Source organism: Amphiura filiformis, chromosome 6, assembly GCF_039555335.1.
Source record: "Amphiura filiformis chromosome 6, Afil_fr2py, whole genome shotgun sequence".
Lineage (NCBI taxonomy): Eukaryota > Metazoa > Echinodermata > Ophiuroidea > Amphilepidida > Amphiuridae > Amphiura > Amphiura filiformis.
The window spans coordinates 33,075,994-33,102,666 of NC_092633.1; the positions used below are offsets into that span (position 1 = coordinate 33,075,994).

General features: G+C 34.7%; 1 protein-coding gene and 1 long non-coding RNA gene across 2 annotated transcripts in view; both read right to left on the reverse strand.

The window, feature by feature from the left end:
- The window catches only part of LOC140155304 (uncharacterized), a 366,814-nt gene that overhangs the window by 223,659 nt on the left and 116,482 nt on the right, over positions 1 to 26,673 (reverse strand). The gene's annotated exons all lie outside the window — the stretch shown is intronic.
- LOC140155300 (low-density lipoprotein receptor-related protein 4-like) overlaps positions 23,207 to 26,673 on the reverse strand; it is a 75,711-nt gene continuing 72,244 nt past the window's right edge. The window contains exon 34 of the mRNA XM_072178075.1: positions 23,207 to 26,134. Within this exon, the coding sequence (XP_072034176.1) occupies positions 25,832 to 26,134 (303 nt within the window). The 3' untranslated portion in view covers positions 23,207 to 25,831. The remainder of the gene's footprint in view (positions 26,135 to 26,673) is intronic.

Genomic DNA, 26,673 nt, shown 5'->3' on the forward strand with positions numbered 1-26,673 from the left:
TGTGTTTAGAATACTTGTGACTGTATTCGTGTAATGTTTAACTACAAAATAAATTGAATAATGTTTTCACGAAAGTGACTACGCCATACCACTCGCTGCACTATTTTGTCGTCAGTAATTTGATAGAGAAATTGAACCCGCCGATTTTTTAGCAGTCAACGTGATGTAACACGTTGCTTCGTACGAGACATGCAGTCCATCTGGTAAACGTACATTAGCCATAGATATACACCACATTTCGCCATAATATATTCTAGAAACGCTTGCTGTTAGAATAAGAAAAATTTTAATTGTAATTGTTGCACAGGTCACGGCGACCCTGTGACCTTTCCGGAAAAAGCCGAGTGGCAGGTTTTTCAAATAAATATTTTCTGTGTAAAAACTGTACCATCAGATAGGTAATGGAATATATGAATATTAACTGTACATCTATCACAACAATTTTTGATAACAACTTGCGTCACAATTGATCTAGTATAGAAGGTAGAGAATTTATTTCAATCTTATATACGCCATTTTTTTTTTGGAATTAAGTGAAAATTAATTCTGTAAAAACTGCATTTTTTTAATGTAATTTTCACATTAGACCCGACAAAAGATTACCGTTTTGTTGTTATGATAATCTAATCTTTTGATTTTGTCAATAAAATTAGGGGTCTAATGTGGATTTAGGATGCAAACTGGAACAATCCAATGCCTTGTCAAAATCATTTGCTTCAAAATGGAGTTCGGATGCACTTCAGTAATACAACTTCCGCCATCATGGGAAACCACATGCACAGCAGAGCACATGGCCGATATCAAAATCGATTTTATGTATTGTGTATGTAGGCCTATTCATAGGACCCTCGTATTAATTGTCTCTATGCGCTTGAGAATTCAACAATATAAATAATGGTAGCTTTATTATAATACACATTAATGTTTAAGCAGATAAAATTCCAAAATATGATGCAGTAATGAAGTTGCGATTTATTAATATTATAGGTATAAATTTTCACGATGACACTATGAAGTTCTTCGTGGTCGAGCGGTCTAAGGCGCTGGACGTATGGTATACGTGATACTAGCCAAAGCGGTGATCCGTGAGTTCGAACCCCGCCTCTGCCAAACTTTAAAAGAATTAAAATTAAAATTTTACTTTTTAAAAATTTCATATTGGGGAAATGTGACTGGGAGAATTTATGTATGGCGTGGAGTGGTGTGCCATAGATACTTGCTAGGTAGTCTACCTAAATAATGTCCTTTCTTTGTTGGCTGGGTAATATCAGTAAGCTTCATTAAGAGGTAAACGTAGATGTCTTTAGTGATAGGTTGGTCTATTTATTTGTAACTAGCACGTTCTGGATCCTTCCAAAACCCAGCAGTGGTAGCAACCTATCAGAAGTGTTTTGTTTCTCACTAGTTGCATGTAAGCTGTGAAATAAGCGACGTTACGCGTCTTTCTGTCAATTATTCCCGACAAAAGTTGAATTAAGAACAGTGTATTCACCTTTAGAAACGCATGCTAATAAGAAATAACTTCATTTTGTTGTGTAATCGAGCTTGTTATATCAATGAGCTCATTAAATTAATTAGCTTCTCCAAATAAATAATTGATATACTAATTAAGTACATAATTTGCATTTACGCAATTATCACGCATTTATGACAGAAAAGATAATTATTGGTATAGTAATTCAATAACATATTACAGGTTATGCAATCACAGCCATAGAAACAATATAGCTGTACAAATGTGAATTTTAATATTTCAAATAAAGGAAAAACATTCAAGGACACTGCGAGAAGAAATTATTTACGTGATAAAACAATAAAAAATGACAAATGTTGTTAACTAATAAATCTACAATCGTTGAAATATTACCTTGTTTGAATTCATGAACACGTGAAACAGTTGCATTGTAAGTTTACTGCGTATTTGATCCATGTTTATATAAAGCAACATTATAACCCACGTGCACATTTCCGCCTTTATGATGAACATGATGAAAGCATGGATCGACCTTTATTTGACATATCTGAAGGTTTATGTGGATACGTCTTAAGTGGTAAATCATCAATGTCTAGTTTAAAATTGACAATAAATCAGTAAGAATGCGTGGCGTTGAATTTTAGTAAATCAATAACTCTAAAAGACGCTTTCGAAACATTAACTATTAGATGTATCATGCTAAACAATGCCCTTCAAATAACATAGTACATTGCGGTCCTTAGAGATAGCGGGATGTTACGCACATAACTTGGGCTTAAAATGCTGACAATTGATTTCATCAGAATATTATTTTATGATATAACTTGTGAATTTTCATTTACAAAAAGCAATTAACAGCTTATTGCAATCATTATCACGAGATAGTTAGGATTGTAAAGGGCAAATTCAATGTCAATTCTGGACGTCGTGTTGGCTGTAGTTAATGGCCGCATGTCTAGCTACTTAATGTTTGAATTCTTTATTTATATAATTCTGAGAAATTCTTTGCTTCCTGGACAAGTAAGAATTTTGTGAAGTTCCCTGAATGTACTGACGCTGTCACGCAGCATATTGTTTCAAACTCATGACATATTATTTGTACAAATTGTGTGTACGTACTTTAACCCACGAATCGATATTAAATCAGACTCAGAAAGAAAATAGAGATTGTAATATTTATTATGTGGTCTTCTTTTGGTCTTTTACTGCAGCTGTATAAATAATGATATTCTAAGAATGAAAGATGAACTCCACAGAACATGACCTAGAACTATATATTGCGAAGGGCGCCCCAGATCTCAACTCACCAAAACGTCCATCTCGCTGGTGCACCAAATGGCTCTAATTAATTGAGGCTTCATGTTCAAAAACTTCTGAGAGCCTTATGAGCTCTTATGCGCCGCAGAAGCGCTGCTCGCTGACGTTCTAAAGTCCGCTTAAATATATATTCGACCCCCCCCCCCATAAATAAGTCCTGGCTTTATTAACCGCTCCCCTTAGTATTGGAGGTTACGCGTAAATTCCTAAGATTAAAAAGTTAATCTATTCGGTTGCGATGAGGAACAAATCTAAGCTTAGATTTGAAATTCTTAAGCTAATAGATTAAAATTGAGCTAATCTGAATAAGACCTAAGCTTAGATTAAAAATTCTTAATCTAATAGATTAAAATTGAGCTGATCTGAATAAGATTACCGTTTTTAATCCAATACCGTAGATTGAAATTCAAATCAATTAGATTGAATTTTAATCTTAATTTAAATTAGAGTTTATATTAATCTAAGATTAATCCTTGCTAAGATTTAAAAAGTCAATCTTATGCATTTGAATTTAAATCTATAGGTATAACATTAAAAATTGGTAATTTAGATTAGTTAAATTTTAATCTATTCGATTAAGAATTTTTAATCTAAGCTTGGATTTGGCCCTCATCGAAATCGAATAGGTATACTTTTTAATCTCAGGAAGTTGGAGATAATTATTATGTTGGGCTGTTATTAAGGGCACCCAAACCCGCATATTAATTTTCTCCATGAATCTATCAACTACCTTCCATTTATTACTTAAAGCTATATGTAACAATTGCTGAGGAGGACGCCCTCAAGGTTTGTCAAATGCTGTACACGATTGTAATGTAAATTTACATCAATGAACTAACATACCCTGTACCTGCACCAATCTTGTCTTTAGGTGCTATATTTGTGACAAAATTCAAGATTTTTAACAACACGATTGAAACAATAGGCGAACCCATGTATGCGTAAATGTTGATACCACTGTACGTACATGGCGACGGGATGGTCATAATACGTCAAAGAACCAACCCGCAGAACAATCGACGGAGTACACGATTGGCGACATCGGGCGCTGGAATGAAATTGCAATTTTCTTTGCTTTACCTCAGCTGTCGCGGTAGATTGCAATCATGCTTTTGATGATTGCATTTGAGAAGTCCGCCATATTTACGGTATGATACGTCATATGCACAACCTCTATATTAAATATTTGAGCTTATTCTTGTGTAAAGTTGACTAAAGAATAAGCTAAGATATTTAATACCCGAGGTTTTTATTGGGACAGGCACGCGTTTAGGATGAAAACGCTCAAATTATGTCAGTATCCTGCTTCCATCATTATCAGTATCACACTATCAGGTAAAAGGTCTGAAACTTGCAGAGTTTCCGTAAATTTAGCATATGCAAAGGAGTTGTTGTATACGCAAGAAATGCTTGTACGACAAAGGCATGGCAAAGATATTTGTTTTGAAACCGAAGCTAAGGTGACGATCCGGGCGGATAATTTCAAAAATTCACCACTGGCACACGTAAGTATTTGTATCACCAGGGGCGTAGCCAGGGGGAAGCCGGGAGGGCACAAACTGCCCCTCCCATTTTTTTCAGGGATGAAATAAGAACGGCAAAGAGTAAAGTGACTAAAAATGGGACGACAAATTGACAAATGAGGACGAAAATTTGGCTTTGTCCCCTCACACTAAAATCCTGGCTACGCTACTGGGCTCTACTGTCTATCGCCTATTTTACTTACAATAAGATATTTTTAAAACCAACGTTTAACATTCCGTAATGTATGCTCATCATGCTACGAATGATGTTAATGATGCAGAAATCAACAGCCTAAAAAACAGCAACAAATAAAATGAACAAATAAAAATTGAAATGTAACACAACCTGTTAGACGGATGTTTTAGCTTCATTTCTCCTTTTAGACGCATATACCTATTTGAATTCGGCATATATGAGCACTTTTTAGTTAATTAATGGGGGTTATGGACTAAAAGTACATTTAACATGTACTGTTAGTTCATTTAGATTAATAACTACATTAATCAATAGTTAAAACAATAACATGCACAGAAATACAGGATGAGTAAAAAAGTGCAATAAGGCAAAGATGCCATAATAATTTGGAACCAAGTTGAATTTCTCAGAAACTTTATATAAATGCTATATTCAATAGTCACTAAGGTCCGATTTCTGGACGCTGGCTAGTGGTCCGCTTCCTAAGCCATCAGGCTAGCCCTATATTTTATTGATTTATCTTTCTAGATGATGTACGATGTGAACTTGTAAGAATTGGTATATGTGACCGTAGGCCACGAATGAGCCGTAAATTCGGCAAATTGTATTCTGATTACAGTGCAAAATGTGACAAAGGTTCTATTCAAGTTGATGTTACATGTATCTTATTTTTGGTAATGCCAGTCAAACACCAATCATTAATCATATTGTTGAATAGGATAATAAGCTGCTACCTATGTATAGAAATCTTAAATAGCTCTAGTCTTTGTTTGCATTGGCTAAATCCTGTTCAAATGGTGGGATACAAAGCATTGTATTTTTGCTTAGGTATGTATTAACAATGAGGGGACATTCCTGGACCTCGTTGACTTGGGAATGATTTGAAGTGACCGCCAATTATGACCGTTTGATATTTATTACCAGCGAAGTGGAAAAAGAGACATATGTAGCAATCGAAATAAGGTACGCTTTTGCTGAAGGAGCAAAGTTAAATAAACCACAACTCCGCTTCTGGATATCGCTTGGAGTGACAATGATATATCATTTTAAAGCTTATGATATAATTATATTTTCTAAACAATAAATAAAACAAAATTAATCAGAGGCCGACTTTACGCCTCATTCGTGGCGTACGGTCACATATGGGATTAATTGGGCTTAAGCCTGATGGCTTAATAAGAAGCCTGACCACTAGTTATGCTTCGAGAAACTAGCCATGTGTCACATAACAAGGTGAATCGCATTCTACACTTTGATTTTATGAGCCTTTTTAGTGCGACACAGCGCGCTTTCAATTTTTATCCTCATCTGTGCATATATCTACATTCTGAATGAGAGCACACAGTGCGCAACAAACAATCCATATCCAAAACGGATTTCAACTTAATTCAAACTTGATATTTTTTTACCTTCTGTCACATCATGTTTATATTCAAATAAAGTCTCTCACACTTCTCTTTTTTAGTCTTCTCAAGGCTCTCTATATCCTCGCCAACTTACTGAATAGTTCATAAATGAACTCCACTTTATTTCGTATCACGGATTTCGTTTCGACATTTGATAAACCCGCCCACCATCCTTCACCTTCTATCCGTTTCTTGATTCTGTTACCATGGTTACTGAAACTAAACATTAATTTAAAGAATATTTATTTCAAGACCAGGGTCATTAAATATGTAATACTTCAGTCAGGTAAAAGGACATGGAAATTCTTCCATCTATAGATGAGTTATCCTCAATGTTTATCAACAAAGACAAGGGACTGGTATATCGATATGCTTGAGCGAATTGCATACAGCCACTACATTGTTGAAAAAAAGCACGGGCCCTGAACAAAATATGATGGGTATCGCAGTAACAATATTCATAAAAATCAAACGGTAAAGCTTTATTTTACACCAGGTGACGAAGGAGTAGGCTATAGCAATAATAGAAAAAATCAAGAACTGAAAAATTCAAATTGGTTTTCAAATAAATATATACGACTTCTTTGCATTCTTATTGCCTTACCACCCTCCGCTTAGAAATTAAAAATTGACATATTATGGTAAACGTAACTAAATTAAACTGTGGATATTAATTTTCTCTATATTTCTATTTTAAAACAAAGATCAGAATATTTTCATACAAATTTGAATTATTTGATTTGAACAAAAATAAAAGAAAATTAACGGCTCGGTCACCCACATTTGCACAGTATATTTGGGGGATCTGAGAGCACACCATACATACCAAATTGCATTATGAATACGAGGAATGTCCTTCTGATATCAAATAGTTTAGATTTTTTTAAATTAGCGATATAATACCGTACAAATTTTATGGCAAACAATTAAAAATTGACATTTTGACATTTAACTGGCCTCAAGGTAGGTAGAGTGGTAGACTTTATAAATCTAATGCTAGGTACTTAACTTGGATGAAAAACCGTCCATGTCCATCATATGAAAATTGGGACCTTTTGTATTGAAGGAAGTTTCCCAACAGACCTAAAATTTTAGGTCTTTTGGGGCACTTCTTGTATATCTTCAATAAATCTTCAAAAAATCTTTCCAATAAATTTTGATTTATTCCTTATTTAATTTTGAAAAGCGGGAGAAAATGTACAAGAATGATATACGAAAACAAATATCGCGGCCCGGCTGCCCCATTCCCGGCCCACACTCCCGGGCCCACACTGCGCTTGCCTATTAAGTATATTACTGCGATTTGTAAATCACTAATAAATTTTCATGCCTTCAGGAATATACACTAAGCCAAAAAAGAAACTTATAATTTTTCACAAGGTCATATCTTAAAATCCTGTCCATCAAAATTAACTAAAATTGCACACAGGATTGCCTCAATACTCTACTCTAAGCACATGTCAGTAACCAATTAGTTGGCCAACTGACACAACCACAAAACGCACTGATATGGAACAACTTCCTGCACCACATTCACAATCACAGCCCTATTGGCACCCAACAAAAGAAATCGGTGAGAATGGCATCTTGAATCACAGGTCACAGCCAACAATTTTAACAACATTAAGTTAAAAACATTAAAGAGAGTCAAAACAAACTTACCAGTTAAATGTCACATGCCCAAACAAATAATGAAGTCCTTTAGTAACAGGAAGCATGGGACAATCTTCCCCAGGATATCATCAGGAACTTGGTTGGAAGCATGAGAAACAGGTGCACAGCATGCGTGCAAGCGCACGGTGGACATACCCGTTACTAAAGGACTTCATTATTTGTTTGGACATGTGATATGATGATCCTGGGAAGTTTGTGATCTGTTTGTATCTGTTGGTAAGTTTGCGACATGTGATTCAAGATGCCGTTCTCACAGATTTCGTTTGCTGGGTGCCAATAGGTCTGTGAATGTGGTCCTGGAAGCTGTTCCATATCAGTGCATTTTGCTATTGTGTCAGTTGGACAACTGCTTGGTTACTGACATGTGTTTAGAGTAGAGTATTGAGGCAATCCTGTGTAATTTTGGTTAATTTTGATGGACAGGATTTTAAGATACGACCTTGTGAAAAATTATAAGTTTCTTTTTTGGCTCTACCCGGTTTTAATGTGCATCCCCCCAGGACTCTACCAAACCAACTTTTTTAGCTTCCTTTTATGGTCCTATAACACATTCAAGATGTTAATAAAAAATACTTCCCGGCACTCCGGCCATATTCAAGGTTAAAGGTCAACACAGTGGTCAAATTTCAAAGTTGCTCAAATCTGGTTAACAAGCACACCAAATTATTCCTCTCAAAGCAAGGATTCAAAAAAAGTATAGTTTGACCTACCTGTGACATACCGTTCTTGAGTTATAAGCAACAAGGCCAAATTTTGGGCGGTGGTCAGTTTTTTTGGCCACACAGGAGCCAAAAATTAAAAATGCTCCGATTTCAACGCAAAAAAGGAATCGTTTGCACTGTCTAAAATTGGCCATAAAGGTCAATCCCCCATTACAGCCTATTGACCACAACCTATATTATGATGTTTCCCAGGTAACGAAACATCCTACATGGTTACAACTATTCCTTATTTGACTTATTTTTACATAACAAGCAATTTGAGACCAATTTCGTTCAATATCGGAGCATTTTTAATTTTTGGCCCCTGTGTGGCCAAAAAAACTGACCAGCGCCCAAAATTTGACCTTTTTGCTTATAACTCAAGAACTGTAGGCCTATGTCGTAGGTAGGTCAAACTATACTTTTTCTGAATCCTTGCAATGAGAGGAATAATTTGGTGTGCTTGTTAACCAGATTTGAGCAACTTTGAAATTTGACCAATGTGTTGACCTTTAACCTTGAATATGGCCGAGTGCCGGGAAATATTTTTGTTAACATCTTGAATGTGTTATAGGACCATAAAAGGAAGCTAAAAAGTTGGTTTGGTAGAGTCCTGGGGATGCACATTAAAACCTGGTAGATACCCGAACAATTTCTATCCAATTTTGATTTTGTTATTCTTTACTCAAAATGCTGAAAAATATTAGTAATATATAGGTTTCTGTCCATTTTAAGGGGGTATAATACCCTGATTTTCATCAGTACCCATCTTCTTCTTTTTTTTTGTTGCAAATTTTTGAAGTATATAAATATGTTCATTACCTCATGTCCTGAACTTATAAAATATCTCTACATACAAAGTGCTTTTAAACCATTTTAGAAAATCATTTTAGCCCTATATATTTTTTTTGTTTACTGTATCCTAGTAACTGAGATGAGTGTTTCATAACAAACCATAATTTATTCTATTGAACATGTCCAAGTAGAATACATGAATTATAGAATACATTAAATCCTTTGTTATACTATCTATAGAAATGTACTGATTATAACACTGAATAAATTAAATAGGCCTAATCTCTTCCACATAGACAATTTAATACTATACCTTCTATAATGTGTTGTTAGGAAAAGAGATTAAAAAAGGCTATAAGGTCATCAAAGGTCAGATTATAGGTCAATTGGTTCAGGTCAAATTCAGGCATCAATTTTGAATACATGTGATAGTCTGTGATATCATACATGTCATAATGAGGCATCAATTTTGATATTTTGTCTGTTACTGGATATATAATGGAAATGTGTGAGGTGGATATACTAAAATACCTTATATTGGGATGTAAATGGTGAGTACAATTTAGATTGCCTAGTTGAGATAGATTGGGCAAATAAATATAAAATAGTTACCAAAATCACAAAAATGAAGCTTACGGAAAACTACCTAATATGGTGGTATAGGTGACAAAAATACAATCTTTTTCAACATTGCTGTAGTGTGGTTGTTACCTATGGCTTAATTAAGTTTCAGTGAAATAGTGTCGCAAGTTCAAAATACAAAATATAGCTCAACATTGAAAATAGAAGCATTTTAACCGGTTCGCTTTTTTTGATAGTTGTGGAGCACCAAGTTCATGAAGTCATAAAAGAAATCAGGGACCACTTATTCCCATTTTACATATCAACATTATTTCCCTAATGTGTTAGCAACACATATCCAAAATTTTAACGTAATCCGTTGATAGTAAGCTTTCCAAAATGAAGTGAATTTAAAACATCAGTGATGTACCACTTTTTGGCTTATACCATTAGAAGCATGTACGCTTCATTGATACTGATGCCACCAATTGAACGAGAAGATTTGCCCCTTCATTTTGCATACCACTTTGTCCAATTTCTTTTCTCATTTCTTCACAAAATGCAAAAAATGCAAAAAAAAAAAAAATGCAATGGGTGTAGTACCCCTTAAGTCGAAATAACAAGGTAAAGTGAAAGAAGCCTCGCTGGCTATTTTTGCCGTTTTAACGTCTTATGAGGGACTACAGCATTATGACAAAATTACTCTGTTGACTTGAAACTCACTTGCCTGATTCCATTTAGGTGTAAGTTGGGACATAGGCCACAAAATCAGATTTGAAAATTTCCCATTATAAGATCGTACATTATGGCTTTAACAAAAACTATGGAATGCTGTTCTTTTTTAGTCATGGTTGTGCCCTGGCTGAGACCATAATACCTAAAGGTATTATGGTCTCAGGTTGTGCCACACCCTCACTCCAAGTGATTTGGAGAGGTTTACAAGCTGGCAAACCATCCCCAACAAATGAGGGGGCTGTTAACGGTATTCAACAAGGTTCAGGCAGTGTAACTTTGTTGTATTTCGCCTAGCAAATATTGCAATATTCATAATAAATGTAAGGATCAAAAGAAGATATGAAAATATTATTAACCAGTGAAGTTGCTTTGGTGGGGGGGGGGGCCTAGGGGAGGGGGCTTTGGTCATTTGGGCCCGCACCCACCTGTCCATGCCATTGTAGATAATAATCAAAAATCAGTGGTGTAGCCAAGGGGATGGGGGGGGGGCAAGGGGACAAATGAACTCCCATGCGACGTCTTTCCCCCCGCCCCCCAAAAAAAAAGTCCTGGCTACGCTACTGCCAGGAAGAGTACTTCCATGGTATGATTACAGCACACTCACTTAGTGGTGTAGCTAGGGTTTTTGTCAGTGGGAGGGGGTATGGCAAGATTGTATTAAGGGGCACGGACCAACTTAGCGGGGCCCAAATTGCAAATTTTCATAAGGGGAAGTCACCCCTGCCTGGGGAGCTATACCACTGCATACACCCACCAAGTTCTTCAAAGCATCTGATCAAATGATCAAAGAATTTCTTTTCTGAAAAGACAAGACTCAACTCCTTTGGTACAATACAAATCATTTCTTTTTTTATTATTTCATAGGGAGATACTGCTCCATCCAGGGTTCGCAGGTTTTTGCCGCAAGTGGTAAAAACCGCGGTTTTAACCGCGGTTTTTCCACTTGGCAAAAACAGTTTTAGAAGGCAAAAATGGCAAAAACTAAAAAAGAGATTTACAGTTCAGTTTTTTCATTTCAAAACAAATTATTAAGTTACAGAAATAAGTTCCCGAGTGTAACAAGGCCAGATTTTGTAATTATAAGCAAAAAATAGGAAATTAAAGGCATGCGTTTTCATTGCTCATCAAGTGCATTTAACTGAAATGTGGCATGCATAAAATTAAAAACTTTTTCATTTCAAGGACTTGATGAGACAAAAAATATGTTGAATGATTCATTAAAAGTTGTGTATTACTGTTCATGAGCTTTCTGTGCCACTTTTAAATATTTGAGTGACTATATGTGAGTTTTTGCCATTTTTGCCGGTTTAAACCAGGCAAAAACTGGCAAAAACAGTTTTTGCCAGGTTTTTGCCACTTTGCCGGCAAAAACAGGTTTTTGCCGGCAAAAACCGAACCCTGGCTCCATCATTACAATAGATCCAATGTACATATCAAAATAAAGATGTCATTTACAAGAGTAATACAATGGAAAAAATACATCTGTAATATTATGTGTATCTTCACATTAACATTTCGTTGTACGCATCACATGCTGTCATATCTCAAAAGGCTGCCTTGTGTGATTTTTATTATCATTGTTGTATTATATTCTTATTTTAAGACAGCATGCTTCTGTCATTTATGAATGGATATGATATTGTAATATTTTTGTGATAATACATCAAAATTAAAATATATAATAAATTTACAGTGTATCTCATTACAATTTAGATGACATAATAAAAAAAGTCACTCAAGGCAGCCTTTTGAGATACAACAGTATGTGAAGCAGACTACGAGTTTTGGTTCATATTTACATCATATTAATCTAGTACTATCTATTTTGGTGAGTTATTCAATGAAGGAAGAAAAGTACCGTATTGTCTGTAATAAACGCTCCCCTTTAATAAACGCTCTAATAAAAGTTCATGAAGTCATAAAAGAAATCAGGGACCACTTATTCCCATTTTACATATCAACATTATTTCCCTAATGTGTTAGCAACACATATCCAAAATTTTAACGAAATCCGTTGATAGTAAGCTTTCCAAAATGAAGTGAATTTAAAACATCAGTGATGTACCACTTTTTGGCTTATACATGTACCATTAGAAGCATGTACGCTTCATTGATACTGATGCCACCAATTGAACGAGAAGATTTGCCCCTTCATTTTGCATACCACTTTGTCCAATTTCTTTTTCTCATTTCTTCACAAAATGCAAAAAAATGCAAAAAAATGCAATGGGTGTAGTACCCCCTTAAGCCGAAATAACAAGGTAAAGTGAAAGAAGCCTCGCTGGCTATTTTTGCCGTTTTAACGTCTTATGAGGGACTACAGCATTATGACAAAATTACTCTGTTGACTTGAAACTCACTTGCCTGATTCCATTTAGGTGTAAGTTGGGACATAGGCCACAAAATCAGATTTGAAAATTTCCCATTATAAGATCGTACATTATGGCTTTAACAAAAACTGTGGAATGCTGTTCTTTTTCAGTCATGGTTGTGCCCTGAGACCATAATACCTAAAGGTATTATGGTCTCAGGTTGTGCCACACCCTCACTCCAAGTGATTTGGAGAGGTTTATTTTTATTAAAAATTTTTTTTTTTTAAACAAATGAGGGGGCTGTTAACGGTATTCAACAAGGTTCAGGCAGTGTAACTTTGTTGTATTTCGCCTAGCAAATATTGCAATATTCATAATAAATGTAAGGATCAAAAGAAGATATGAAAATATTATTAACCAGTGAAGTTGCTTTGGTGAGGGGGGGGGCCTAGGGGAGGGGGCTTTGGTCATTTGGGCCCGCACCCACCTGTCCATGCCATTGTAGATAATAATCAAAAATCAGTGGTGTAGCCAAGGGGATGGGGGGGGCAAGGGACAAATGAACTCCCATGCGACGTCTTTCCCCCCTCCCCCCAAAAAAGTCCTGGCTACGCTACTGCCAGGAAGAGTACTTCCATGGTATGATTACAGCACACTCACTTAGTGGTGTAGCTAGGGTTTTTGTCAGTGGGAGGGGGTATGGCAAGATTGTATTAAGGGGCACGGACCAACTTAGCGGGGCCCAAATTGCAAATTTTCATAAGGGGAAGTCACCCCTGCCTGGGGAGCTATACCACTGCATACACCCACCAAGTTCTTCAAAGCATCTGATCAAATGATCAAAGAATTTCTTTTCTGAAAAGACAAGACTCAACTCCTTTGGTACAAAACAAATCATTTCTTTTTTTATTATTTCATAGGGAGATACTGCTCCATCATTACAATAGATCCAATGTACATATCAAAATAAAGATGTCATTTACAAGAGTAATACAATGGAAAAAATACATCTGTAATATTATGTGTATCTTCACATTAACATTTCGTTGTCTGCATCACATGCTGTCATATCTCAAAAGGCTGCCTTGTGTGATTTTTATTATCATTGTTGTATTATATTCTTATTTTATATTTCAACATGCTTCTTTCGTTTGGACATGATATTGTAATAATCTTGTGATAATACCTCAAAATTAATATATAAAATAAATTTACAGTGTATCTCATCACAATTTAGATGATAATAACAAAATCACTCAAGGCAGCCTTTTGCGATATGACCGTAAGTGAAGCAGACAACGATTTTTGGTTCATATTTACATCTCATTAATCTAGTACTATCTATTTTGGTGAGTTATTCAATGAAGGAAACAGTGACGGCACAGTGGGGGGCAAAGGGGGTATTCCCCCATATTTTTCTTGCCTCCCCCCTAAACTTTTAACCAAAATTACAAAAAATTTCACTTTTTTCAGCAATTTGGTTGATTCCCCTCCCCCCCTCCTGAAATTCACTTTGCGCCCCAATAAAAGATTCCTGGCGCCGCCACTGGAAGCAAACTATGTGCCATCATATGGGGCAAAACACAAATATGTGGGGAAAACACACACAAAAAACACCACCCTTATACATTGGATGAGATTTGAATGTTACCAACAAGGCACACCCATGTAGGCAGATTGGGCACCGAAACAAGACAGGTTTGAGGGCTTCAACTTACTTTTTAGAGAACACATTACAGACATACCACATGATATTGTGCATATAAAATATGTTCATTGCTTATTCTAAGAACAATATTTTCTCAGCAGCAGTAGACACAGTCAAATTATTATTATTCATTAGCAAATTATTTCAATACAGTGATTATTCCTGTACATTTGCAAAGTATTTCTAAGGAAGATATTTCAAATATTGTATAAAGGGTGCAGGATACTTCATCCATTACTTGTATATCAGAATTGAAGTAAGCAGTCTACTATTGCTATTATACACAACCAAGTTTGTGGTTTGTTGGTGGTTTCAAGACCTTCCAATTGTTAGGTTGCTGTTCTTTGTTTGAAGACCCCTGTATAGTCAGTGGTATGTCCTTTGTGAATGGGGACATAATATGCTGTACTCTGTTTTCAATTCTGCCCCGTTCACAAAGGACCTACTACTGCCAATACAGGTGTGTTCAAGCAAAGAACATCAACTCAACTGTTGGAACATCTTGAAACTCCCAACTTACGACGTAACGCTCGGGAGCAGGTCACAATTTGTGGTGCTCTTGACCTAGTATTTGAGTATGAGATATGAAATGCCCCTTGTAAGTACATCCCACTGAAATGATGTGGACAAGTACAATTTATTTTGTCCCAAACCTTGTTCTTCAGGCCATATTTTGCTGGCATCGGCTCTGATTGGTAATGTCAAATATAAAATAAATAATAATTAAAATTAAAAAAAGAAATAACGACAAAAATCACAAATTTGTGTGAAAATTCAAATAAAAATTAGTACAGTTCGTCTCAGTACTATATAATTTATTACATTTTCTGTAAGTACTATGTTATATTAGTACTTGGTTAAAAAATAAAATCACATGAACAAATTCTTCGTCTGCATCACATACTGTCATATCTCAAAAGGCTGACTTGTGCGATTTATTTTATAATCATCTAAATTGTGATATATGAATATATTGTTTAATTTGATGTATCAATTTTGAGGTAATATCACACTATAACAATATCATGTCCTTTCATCAAAGAAAGGAGCAGACTGAAACATAACAATATGAAATACAACAAGAATAATAAAAATCCCACAAGGCAGCCATTTGAGATATGACAGTATGTGATGCAGACGACGAATTCATGAGTACAACAAAGGTGAATCGGCAGTAGCTGCCTCTTCGTATGGTAGTCAAAAATATACACAATATTGAACATTTAACATTATTACTCAGGGCAAACGAAGTTGTGGCAGGCACTAATTCTCAATTACAATATCAATTGTAAAAAAAACTGCATGAATTTCTTATTGTAAAATTGCATAAAATTTGAACGCAAATAATGAAAAATTAGAGACAATAAAAGCAATATTGTAAGCTTCAAAAGTTCATATAATAAATGTTTGCAAACTTAGCTGTAAAATTGATTTAGTTTTCAACATCAAATTTCATTATTTGACACAATTTCATTGTCTTTGTTACACCAATGTTGCTGATATTGAAGTTGATGGTCATACAACATTTAAATTACTGACATTATGATGAATTGGTAAATTTGAATCTAATTAATATGCAAAACACTAACCAATTTTGTTACTTCCTGCAAGTAATTCTATTCGTATTTAATTACACTAACTACTGGTCCAATTGTCATTTTAAGTTTCAATAATCATATATAACTATATAAAATGTGAAACATTTTGTTAACATTATAACATTTTGTTGACATTATGATGAATTGGTAAATTTGAATCTAATTAATATGCAAAACACTAACCAATTTTGTTACTTCCTGCAAGTAATTCTATTCGTATTTAATTACACTAACTACTGGTCCAATTGTCATTTTAAGTTTCAATAATCATATATAACTATATAAAATGTGAAACATTTTGTTAACATTATTTTACTTGAAATTCACAATATCATATTGAAGACATAAATCTGACCCTATGATATGTCAAATACATAGAAAAATTAGCACATTAGAAAAGTATAAAAATAATATTATTTTATTCAAGCATTGTTTATAATTGGCACCAAATCAAGTACATGACATGACATAAAAATGACCATGAAATGCAAAATTAATTAATAAAATGGGCTAATCCATTTAAAATCCACACTACCCCTGTGGAAGATTTTGGAAATAACTTCCACAGAGGGAGTATGAATTTCAAATGGAATAAACACATTAGCAGCTCCATTTGAAACCCCCCCCTCCCTCAGTGGAAGATTCAGGTTGAATCTTTCTCAGAGGGTGTATGAAATTCAAATGGAGCTATCTAATGTGCTCATTCCATTTCAAATTTGTACTCCCCCTGTGGAAGATATTTCCAAAATCTTCCACAGGGGTAGTGAGGGTTTTAAATGGAATAGCCCAATATAACACCTAGGGCACCACAGAAATGCTGTATATTCACTGACCAAATTGTCACAAAAAATACTACTTGCACCTTGTAATCACAACTGAAAAATATCGTCATGAAATTAAACCTCTACACTAATCATTAGCATTAATCACTTGACTCACCAGGAGTGCTTAATTGGGATTCCAGGTAAAAACCACATGTGCCTGCTCACGGTCAAAAAATTTTTATTGCATGAGGCGAAGGGGCTTTGGTAGTAGGTTACAAAAGTCACATCAAAATTCCTCCGGAGCTTGTTGCCATAGCAACGGCAGATTTTATGATTTTAGCGGTTCTTGCTTATTTTGGGGTGAAAATAAGAGAAAATATACACTTTTCTGAATTGCTCTTGACTTAAAATTTGAGGTCAAAATAAAAAAGCAACCTTATCACCATAAAGTACCATCTTTGCACTTTTCACAGGTGTAAAAAATATTTCAATAATATTTCCCCATGTGCAATTTTAGGGATGGGCAACATTGACATTTTCGCACTTTTGAAAAAATGACATTTTTACCCTATCTTTGACGTCAAAAAACTAATTTTGCTTGAGCACCCAGAATTATTTTCTCTTTGGTGGTACTTGAGTAGATATTGCCCCTCCAAATCTGGTAAAAAAAACTCTGGGGCTATTTGTCCTGTAAAGCCAGTGTTGCCAGAAAGTTTGCCAACTTTAAAAAAAAATGCATTTTTGAAATAATGCATTTTCTACATATTTTCTCATATAACTTTTTATACGACCAACTTAATTGAAATATTGACCCTTTGCGTACAAGATTTGACACACAACTGCTTCCGGAAGCAACACTTAGAGGTTGCAGAAGAGTCGTGTTCTGCAAAAACCGGTATTGCCAGAAAATCCGACTTTTTAAATCTATAGATATTTCCAATAAGCGCATTTACTACAGGCTCTAGGGAGGAGTTCGTGTACATGACTCTTTTACATGAGCATTTTCATGTTATATAAATTATGCAAAGACCTTCAAAAATTTTGAGTAAGAAAATCAGATCAAGTGCAATCAAAAATGGCGTCCAAAATGGCCGCCAAATAGGGATTTTCCATTAAAACACACTATAGCAACATACAAATGATCTAATGATGAAAAAATATTGATACAATATGATTCTAATCAACGGAAATACATATATGCCCATTTTGTTTTATTCGGATATTTAAAATTCAAATTGGCGTCCAAAATGGCCGCCGGAATAGCATATTTCCAATGAAATACACTAGAGCAACATGAAGTTGATATAATAATAAAGTATTCTCAGTGGAATTAATTTTTATAACCAAAGGAAATAAATATGCACACAATTTGTTTCATTGGTATCTCTCAAATTCCAGTGTTGCCAGAAAGTTTCCCAATTTTTAAAACTGCATTTTTCAAAATAATGCATTTTCTACATAGGCCTATTTACTCATAACTTTTTACGACCAACTTAATTGGAATATTTACCCTTTGCATACAAGATTTGACACACAACTGCATCCGGAAGCAACACCTAAAGGCTGCAGAAGAGTCGTATTCTGCAAAAACCGGTATTGCCAGAAAAGGTGACTTTTTAAATCTATTTCCAATAAGTGCATTTTACATAATTAAATTTATTTAATTATTTTAACTGTTACCGTTATTTTATCTAGCTTTATCTGTACATTTGCTAGCACGATCTCATACAGGTTTTGAAACTTGGGCTTGGTGTTGCCAGATAGTATGAAAAACTGCTGTCACCCAAAGGCCCCTTAATTTTTCATTTGAACAGCTAGCAACCAGTCACCTATCACTGATTTTGTTACTTCTTTTGAAATAACAAAGCCATCAAAACCATTTGAAGCCATTTAGAACTAGTTTTTTACATTTAATTTGACTTTTTCTTTTGTCTTTTCAGTTCGGTGAAAAGTATGGAGAGTGCAGAGGTGTAGCCTAGTCAACTTCCGTAGCATAGCTGTATAGTCTAGTCAAAGTTCCTATACCGTAAAACCTCGTTTACAAGCATATAGAGTGATTTTGATAACGGCTATATTAAAACGAAGCAGCCATAAATATCCCAATGCAATAGATTGGTCTTACAATAGTAATTGTTTGTATATGCTTGTATCGGTAATTTATTTGCTAAAACTCCATAACGTTCTAATTTTGCCGCTGGATGGCGCCTGGATTAATTAGCTTTCATCAAAAGCACTCTATATGCTTGTAGACGAGGTTTTACGGTATAGCCTTTCCTAGTTAACTTCCCTAGTTAACTTTATAGCTATAGCCTAGTTAACTTTTTCAACATAGCTGTAGCCTATTAAACTTTTGTAACGTAACTGTAGCCGAGTCCACTTTCCTAACATATTATTACTAGTAGTACTTACAATCGTTTTGCAAGGATGGATTATGTATTACTAATAAAGCCATGACCATGCATGTTACCAAGAAGCTGGTTGATGAAGACACGTTATCATGTGACTAATCAATGTCATAAGAAGTATACCATGAAATCCATTCTAGAAATAATATCAAAACGGCATCCTAAGACTCAAGACCAAAAAGCATCTCTGTAGAACAACATAGGTGTTACAAAACCCAGTTATCCGACATCCGCCTAGAACAGTTTAATTGTCTCTAGACATTGCTAGAATGGATTTTAGGCTATTATTTCTGATAACATTGATTAGTCACATGATAAAATAAATGTGTCTCAATCAACTAGCATTGGCCTCTTGGTAACATGGTAATTATGTATTTCACCGACTCTCGCATTCTTTTACCATTGCTGGTACTTGTACCATTGCTGGTTCTTAGTGTTACCACCAGTTACCCCATAAAAAACCCTGTATTTGGACATAGACCCTATAAACCCATATCTAGGGTCTATGGTGTGGACTCGCAGCTCGAAAAACACATGCATTTTATTTAAAGTAGAGTTCGAAAAGACTCCTGATTTTTATAATTTCAGCTGTAAAAGACCCTAAATTGGTCATTTCTAGTTATCTAGGTTATTCCAGACGATTTTCAACCAGAAAGTTAAGAAAGACCCTTGATTCTAACCGTTTGCAGGTCCGAAAGGCCCCTTTTACCGGTTCGCCGTCAGCTCCCAAAGACCCACCATCTCCAAATTCCAGTGGAGCATACCGACCCGGTGGGGGCACTTTATCTCATCAAGCGAAACATCGTGGGAAGTGGGATTGCTTTATTAGCCAGAATCCATCCTTGCAAACAGATTTTAGGTATTAGCACTCAGAAGTTAAGAAAATTGACTCTGCTACATACCAGCTACGTTACGAAAGTTGAATAGGCTACAGCTATGTTGAGAAAAGTTAACTATAGGCTACAGCTATAATAGGAACGTTGACTAGACTACAACTACTAAAGTTCACTATGCTACAGCTTTGTACTCTCCAAATAAGTAATCATGGCATCACACTGCTTATTCCATTTGGCTCATGAATCGGAAATATGAATTCTATTTGTATTTAATTATTACTAGGACAGTTAATTGGAAATATCCTAATTTGGCGACCATGTTGGATTCCATCTTGAATTGCAGAGATTCAAATGAAACAAATTGTGTGCATATTTATTTCTTTTAGTTATAAAAATTAACTCCATTGAAAATACTTTATTGTTATATCAATTTCATGTTGCTATAGTGTATTTCAATGGAAATATGCTATTCTGGCGGCCATTTTGGACGCCATTTTGAATTTTAAAAATCCGAATGAAACAAAATGGGCACATATTTATTTCCGTTGATTAGAAAACATCAATTGCGTCGATATTTTTTCATCATTAGATTATTTGCATGTTGCTATATTGTGTTTTAATGTAAACCTCTATTTGGTGGCCATTTTGGACGCCATCTTTAATTGCACTTGATCTGATCTTCTTACCCAAACTTTTTTTGAAGGTCTTTGCATATATAACATGAAAATGCAAGGTAAATTTCTGAAAGAGTCATGTACACAAACTCCCCTATATAGATTTAAAAGTCAGATTTTCTGGCAATACCGGTTTTGCAGAACACGACTCTTCTGCAGCCTTTCAGTGTTGCTTCCGGAAGCAGTTGTGTGTCAAATCTTGTATGCATAAAGGGTCAATATTTCAATTAAGTTGGCCGTATAAAAAGTTATATGAGTAAATATGTAGAAAATGCATTATTTGAAAAATGCATTTTTTGAAAATTGGCAAACTTTCTGGCAACACTGGCTTTACAGGACAAATAGCCCCAGAGTTTTTTCACCAGATTTGGAAGGGGCAATGTCTGCTCAAGTACCACCAAAGAGAAAATAATTCTGAGTGCTCAAGCAAAATTAGTTTTTTGACTTCAAAGATAGGGTAAAAATGAAATTTTTTCAAAAGTGCTAAATTGTCAATGTTGCCCATCCCTAAAATTGCACATGGGGAAATATTATTGAAATATTTTTTGCACCTGGGAAAAGTGCAAAGATGGTACTTTATGGTGATAAGGTTGCTTTTTTGATGTGACCTCAAATTTTAAGTCAAGAGCAATTCAGAAAAGTGTATATTTTCTCTTAGTTTCACCCCAAAATAAGCAAAAACCACTAAAATCATAAAATCTGCCGTTGCTATGGCAACAAGCTCCGGAGGAATTTTTGATGTGACTTTTTGTAACCTACTACCAAAGCCCTTTCGCCTCATGCAATAAAAAATTTTTGACCGTGAGCAGACACATGTGGTTTTTACCTGGAATCCCAATTAAATATTTTCTTGAGCTATATGGAGCAAATGGTACTCAAAATATTGGACCTGCCTATCCTTGTATGGCCCAATAGTAGATATTAAAATAAAATAATTCCTATCTTTTATTCTCTACACATAAGCAGCAGGCTTCTGTTGTCTGATTTCACCCAAGTTGTGATGATATCCGATTGCCATGCCATATGCCAGGGCAACATCATCAATAAGTTCTGAATATGCCACTGATGATGTCCACATTCACTCGCACAGATCATTTTAATGTGCCTGGACATGTACACATGTGCACACACATGCAGAATACAAATTCTATCTAGAAATCAACACTAAAGTGTGCACATTACTACAATTATTGAATACAATATGCATGATTCCTTAGGCATTACTCTACATACATCCCCCATCGCAGCAAAATAAAACATAAACATAGGAAAAAAACCCTACAAATGCTGTTGGTTACAATATACGATTTACGATGGTTTCAACCACTGGTCACATATATGTTGAGGATTTACCTGCATCCCATGATGCATAGTGCTAGGAATGAAACCAAGATATTTTTTCTTCATGCATGCGATCACCTGACATCATTTGATTATTTTAAGAATGATGCATCATACCTATAATAAAGCTCATGGGTAAAGCCGCAGCCAGGGGGATGCAGCTCCCAAAATGCCAATACAAATAAAAAAGTCCATTCTAGCACTATGTATTAAAGGAGAATGGGCCACTGGTCAATCAAGCTAAATAAGCTCCCATCTTTTTGCAAACTTAAAACACAACATTATCTTTTAATTTGGGGAAAACACAGAATAAAACACCAAACAAAAGCTAAACTTGCCAAAAATGCTATTTGAAATTGGAATGTCACAAAATATAAAAAGTTTGCAAAATTAGCTTCTTAACAACATTATTAAAATCTATTACTGATTTTTAAATTATATTTGACCTCGATATTAAAAGACCAAAGTAATAAAAATAAAAGTAATTTGGTTGTAAGTGGGTGCAGTAAAATGTCTGAAATTAACTTTCATATTATCTAGTTCTAAAGTGCATCTCAAATTCTGCAATTACAGGTAGACTCATACCCTTAAAAACTGATAAATTGCTTATAATATGAATAAGAAATATTTAATATGAATTCAGCGATGTTATTACAAAATATAACATATTACAAGATAAATTAAAATGTGTTCTTGTGGAAATTCATAAACATACTATTTATGTTATGTCTTCTGTTACTTTAATAACAAATAAATTTGTGCAATTATGAAATTATAACTTCATATATCAATTAATACAAAAATATTATCCTGTGATCGCAATAATGGTGCATCTGCAAAAGCTGCTATTTTACCCTAAGTGACCCAACCCAACCGTCCACCACAAATTGACTGCAAAAGTCTGCATTTTTATTTTTAAGATATTGAACAGGCAAACTCTCCTCAAAATTGGTCATACTTTTTGTTACAAATAACAATGACAATTTCAAATATGAACCTCATTTTTTCCTACACATTAACCACTAAACAATTTCCCATAATTCATAAGTATGAATTTAAAACTACGTCATAAAATGCCACTGCGCATGCTCAAACATGGTGGCATTGTGTGACCATGTTTGCATCCGCCGAAACATCAAACAATTTAATGCAGGAATAGAAAATGTTTGGAATTAGCAAATGGCCTATCATCATAAAAAGGCAGTTAAAATGATTTCAAAGTGGTTCAGCTGAGCAAGTCAGCAATTTATGACATACATCTTCGGTTCTCTTAATGGTATTTAAGTATAAAACAGCGAATCCAGATACATCTTGACTGCAATCCATTAAGCTTATCAATCTAAGCTTATTAGGATTAAACATAAAAAATACACACATAATATCAATATCGATAAATACACAGAAACAGGTGCAAAAGTTCATATATACACTACACACATTTCATAGACTTTGACATATTATACATAATTGGTAAATTTATACAAAAATGAACATAGATAACAACGTAATAATATTAACAATAGTACATTTCAAAGTTTTATCAAACACAAAAATTTTCATCAATTAAATAAGACAAGGTTTGGTCTCATTATATTCGCTTGATAGAATGACATTCAATTCATTTGATTGAATTCTAATTCATTTTTTATTGCTTTCTATTGTTTGTAATTACAAACAATGAGCTAATTCAAAGTGGCATATTCAATTACATTTTTGTTCCCACAAAATAGGAATAACATCATGTACTGTGAATGAAATGAATAAGGTGCTTTAATAATTTTGTTCTCAAGGTGCTTTAATAATTTTGTTCCCAAACTTAACAAACATTCCATAACCTATTCTGGCTTTAGGGATCGGATAGCAACGTTTGCACAGTACTTTTTGTGGGACATGAGAGCACATCAGACACATCAAATTTGGAATACGAGGAATGTCCTTCTGATATCAAATAATTTAGATTTTTTAAATTCATGATATAATAAAAATTTGATATTTTTAAAACATATTTTTAAAACATAAAACATATTTTTTAAATTTGATATATTGTTAAAACAGTCCTCGAAGTAAACTTTATAAATCTAACAACATTTAGGTGTTTTGGGGGGAAATGTATATCTTCTATACAAAAGGTCTAAATTTTAAATGATGGATGGCTTTTCCTCCCAGCTATGATATCGCAAATTTCAAAAAAATAAAAAATTATTTGATATCAGAAGAACATTCCTCAAATTTAGAATGCAATTTGAGTGCCTGATGTGCTCTCAGGTCCCATAAAAATTATGTATGTCGCTATCCGAGCCCTTAACAAACTTTCCAAACTTATTCTGACTTAACCATATTAATTTACATTCCACAATTATTGCACTCTATTTTCATTATGAAATAAAGATTGTGTAGTCTGTGTAGATGAGAGCCACAAATAAATTATTTACATACTCGCATTGGCGAAATACTGTAAAAATGGAAATGTTCACGGCACATTATTTTTTGCGCTTCACACAGCGATCATGAATATAAGAACATGTGAATATGTTCGGTTTAGGGTTGTGATACGTATTCCATTTAGTTGACTCCTCGACTAGATATAATCTGTATCATCCCTAAACCTCGCCTAATAACTAAAAGCATACACATGTTGTGTAGTTGTAGTTGTTGCATTGGGAAATAAGCACACCCTTTCTTCATCAATACATGAGGTAATTCCTAATTCCTGGTTAACAAGGCTGAATTGTAATTTCTTAGTTTGGATAATGACAAAAGGCAATACCAAACTGTAATTCATCATCATTATAATTTACACAAAATTGCATACAAATACCCTGATAAAGGCAAGGGAATAGTTACGATAACAAAAACATTGCAAAATACTGATGTTGTTGTGCATAAGCAACCAACTTCAAGGCACACAGTTGTTTGTTCTGCAATAGTATCCATACTCGGTGAAAACAGAGTTCTCAATTATTATCCTCGATTTATCAAAATTCACAAAAAATACGGTACAAAATTTTTGGGCACCATCACAAAATTGCAGGTCAAAAAGGGATTTTTCTGCTTAAAAATCCTACCAAACAAGTCAGGTTGTTACATTTTGTTGAAAAAGTAAAGGTTCACATAAAAGATTTGGTAGTTTCAAGGTGGTGTTATTAGGAGTTGCTGGGTGAAGGTTCATAGTAATTGGGCTACAAAAATACATTGTTTCAATACATCAACACCACTCAAGTTTGCTCAAAAGTGATGCCAGATTATGTAATCATCAATTTACCCTTTCAGTAAATCCCATAAGCCTTTTCGGGTAGACCTGTGATGTCATCACGCCGATGCGCACATCATTACTGCGCACTACACAGCTTTGAAATGCAGAGTAACGATGTTCGCTAAATGATGTGCGCGACGTGACGTCAACTGACGATATCTCGGGTCTATCCACAAAGGCTCATGGGATGTACTGAAAAGGTCAATCCTACCTACATTAGCCCAAGAAATTTGTTTTATAATTTGATTACGGAAACAGAGTCTACTGACTGACTGACTGACTGACTGACTGACTGACTGACTGATTGATTGATTGATTGATTGATGCACATAAATATTGAGAACTATATCTTCACCTTTCATAAATCCAGATGACAAACTGACATCTTCCATCTCATGTGTGGTCATTGGCATACAGCAGAACCATGCATCCATAAAAGTCACTCTCTTCTAGACATCATATTTTTTGCAAGATTCACAATAATTCACATCAAATGCAGTAAACTTCACAATTGCATTGTCTTTGTGCTGCTAATGTGTGACAAACTATTCCCTGTGTTCAACGAAAATCGTCATTGTAGTCTAGTTTCTTCTCGTCAAACTCGTAGGTTTTTTCGTCAAAATCATAATTATTCTCGTCAAAGTTTCTTTCTGGTAAGGCGCAGGCACCTTCCACTTCGGCATCTGCATCAACATTTAGAGGCTTCTTTGGTGGATCATAATCCAGTTTATTATTGTCCTGTTTCTGAAGAAGATCCCCATCAGAGAAGCAAGCACCAGCAACTGGTGGCAACATACGTGATGCTTCCTCCACATTGTTCAGCTTCACTACTAAGTTGACATTTGTGATGTTGTCTGGTGTCTGTGCAAATCAGAAAAAACAAAACCCTTCCAGTTAGATTCCAATAATATGCCATTCTATGAATAGCATTTTGGCTTTCGATAAAGATTTTTGAATGACTCCACCTTCTTGGTAAATTATGTAATACTAGGTCTCTCAAAATAGACAAGCTTGTGTCAGTTACTCAAGCCTGTAACTTTGACTTTGAATATTTTAGAGGAAGATTATTCAGCCTGTAACGTTGATATTAAATCTTTTAATTAAAGGTAGATGGTCAAATCAACCTCATTTTTTCAGAATTTTTCCTCAGATTTTGATATCAGTGGAAAGCCCATATTTTTACATTGATCTGATGCAATGTTAAGGCTGAAAGATGTTTTACTCAGATTCTCTGATTTTGTAAGTCAAAATGAGTTTAAAGTGGTTTAATACATTTGTATTCAAACGGTATTCTATGGGCCATCAAAATGGATATTTCTTGCTCTTTTATCTTAAGGGATTGGTATACCAGCAACTCTCTAGGTAAGAAGTGGTGGGGGAGGGCGTCAATGTCATTCAAC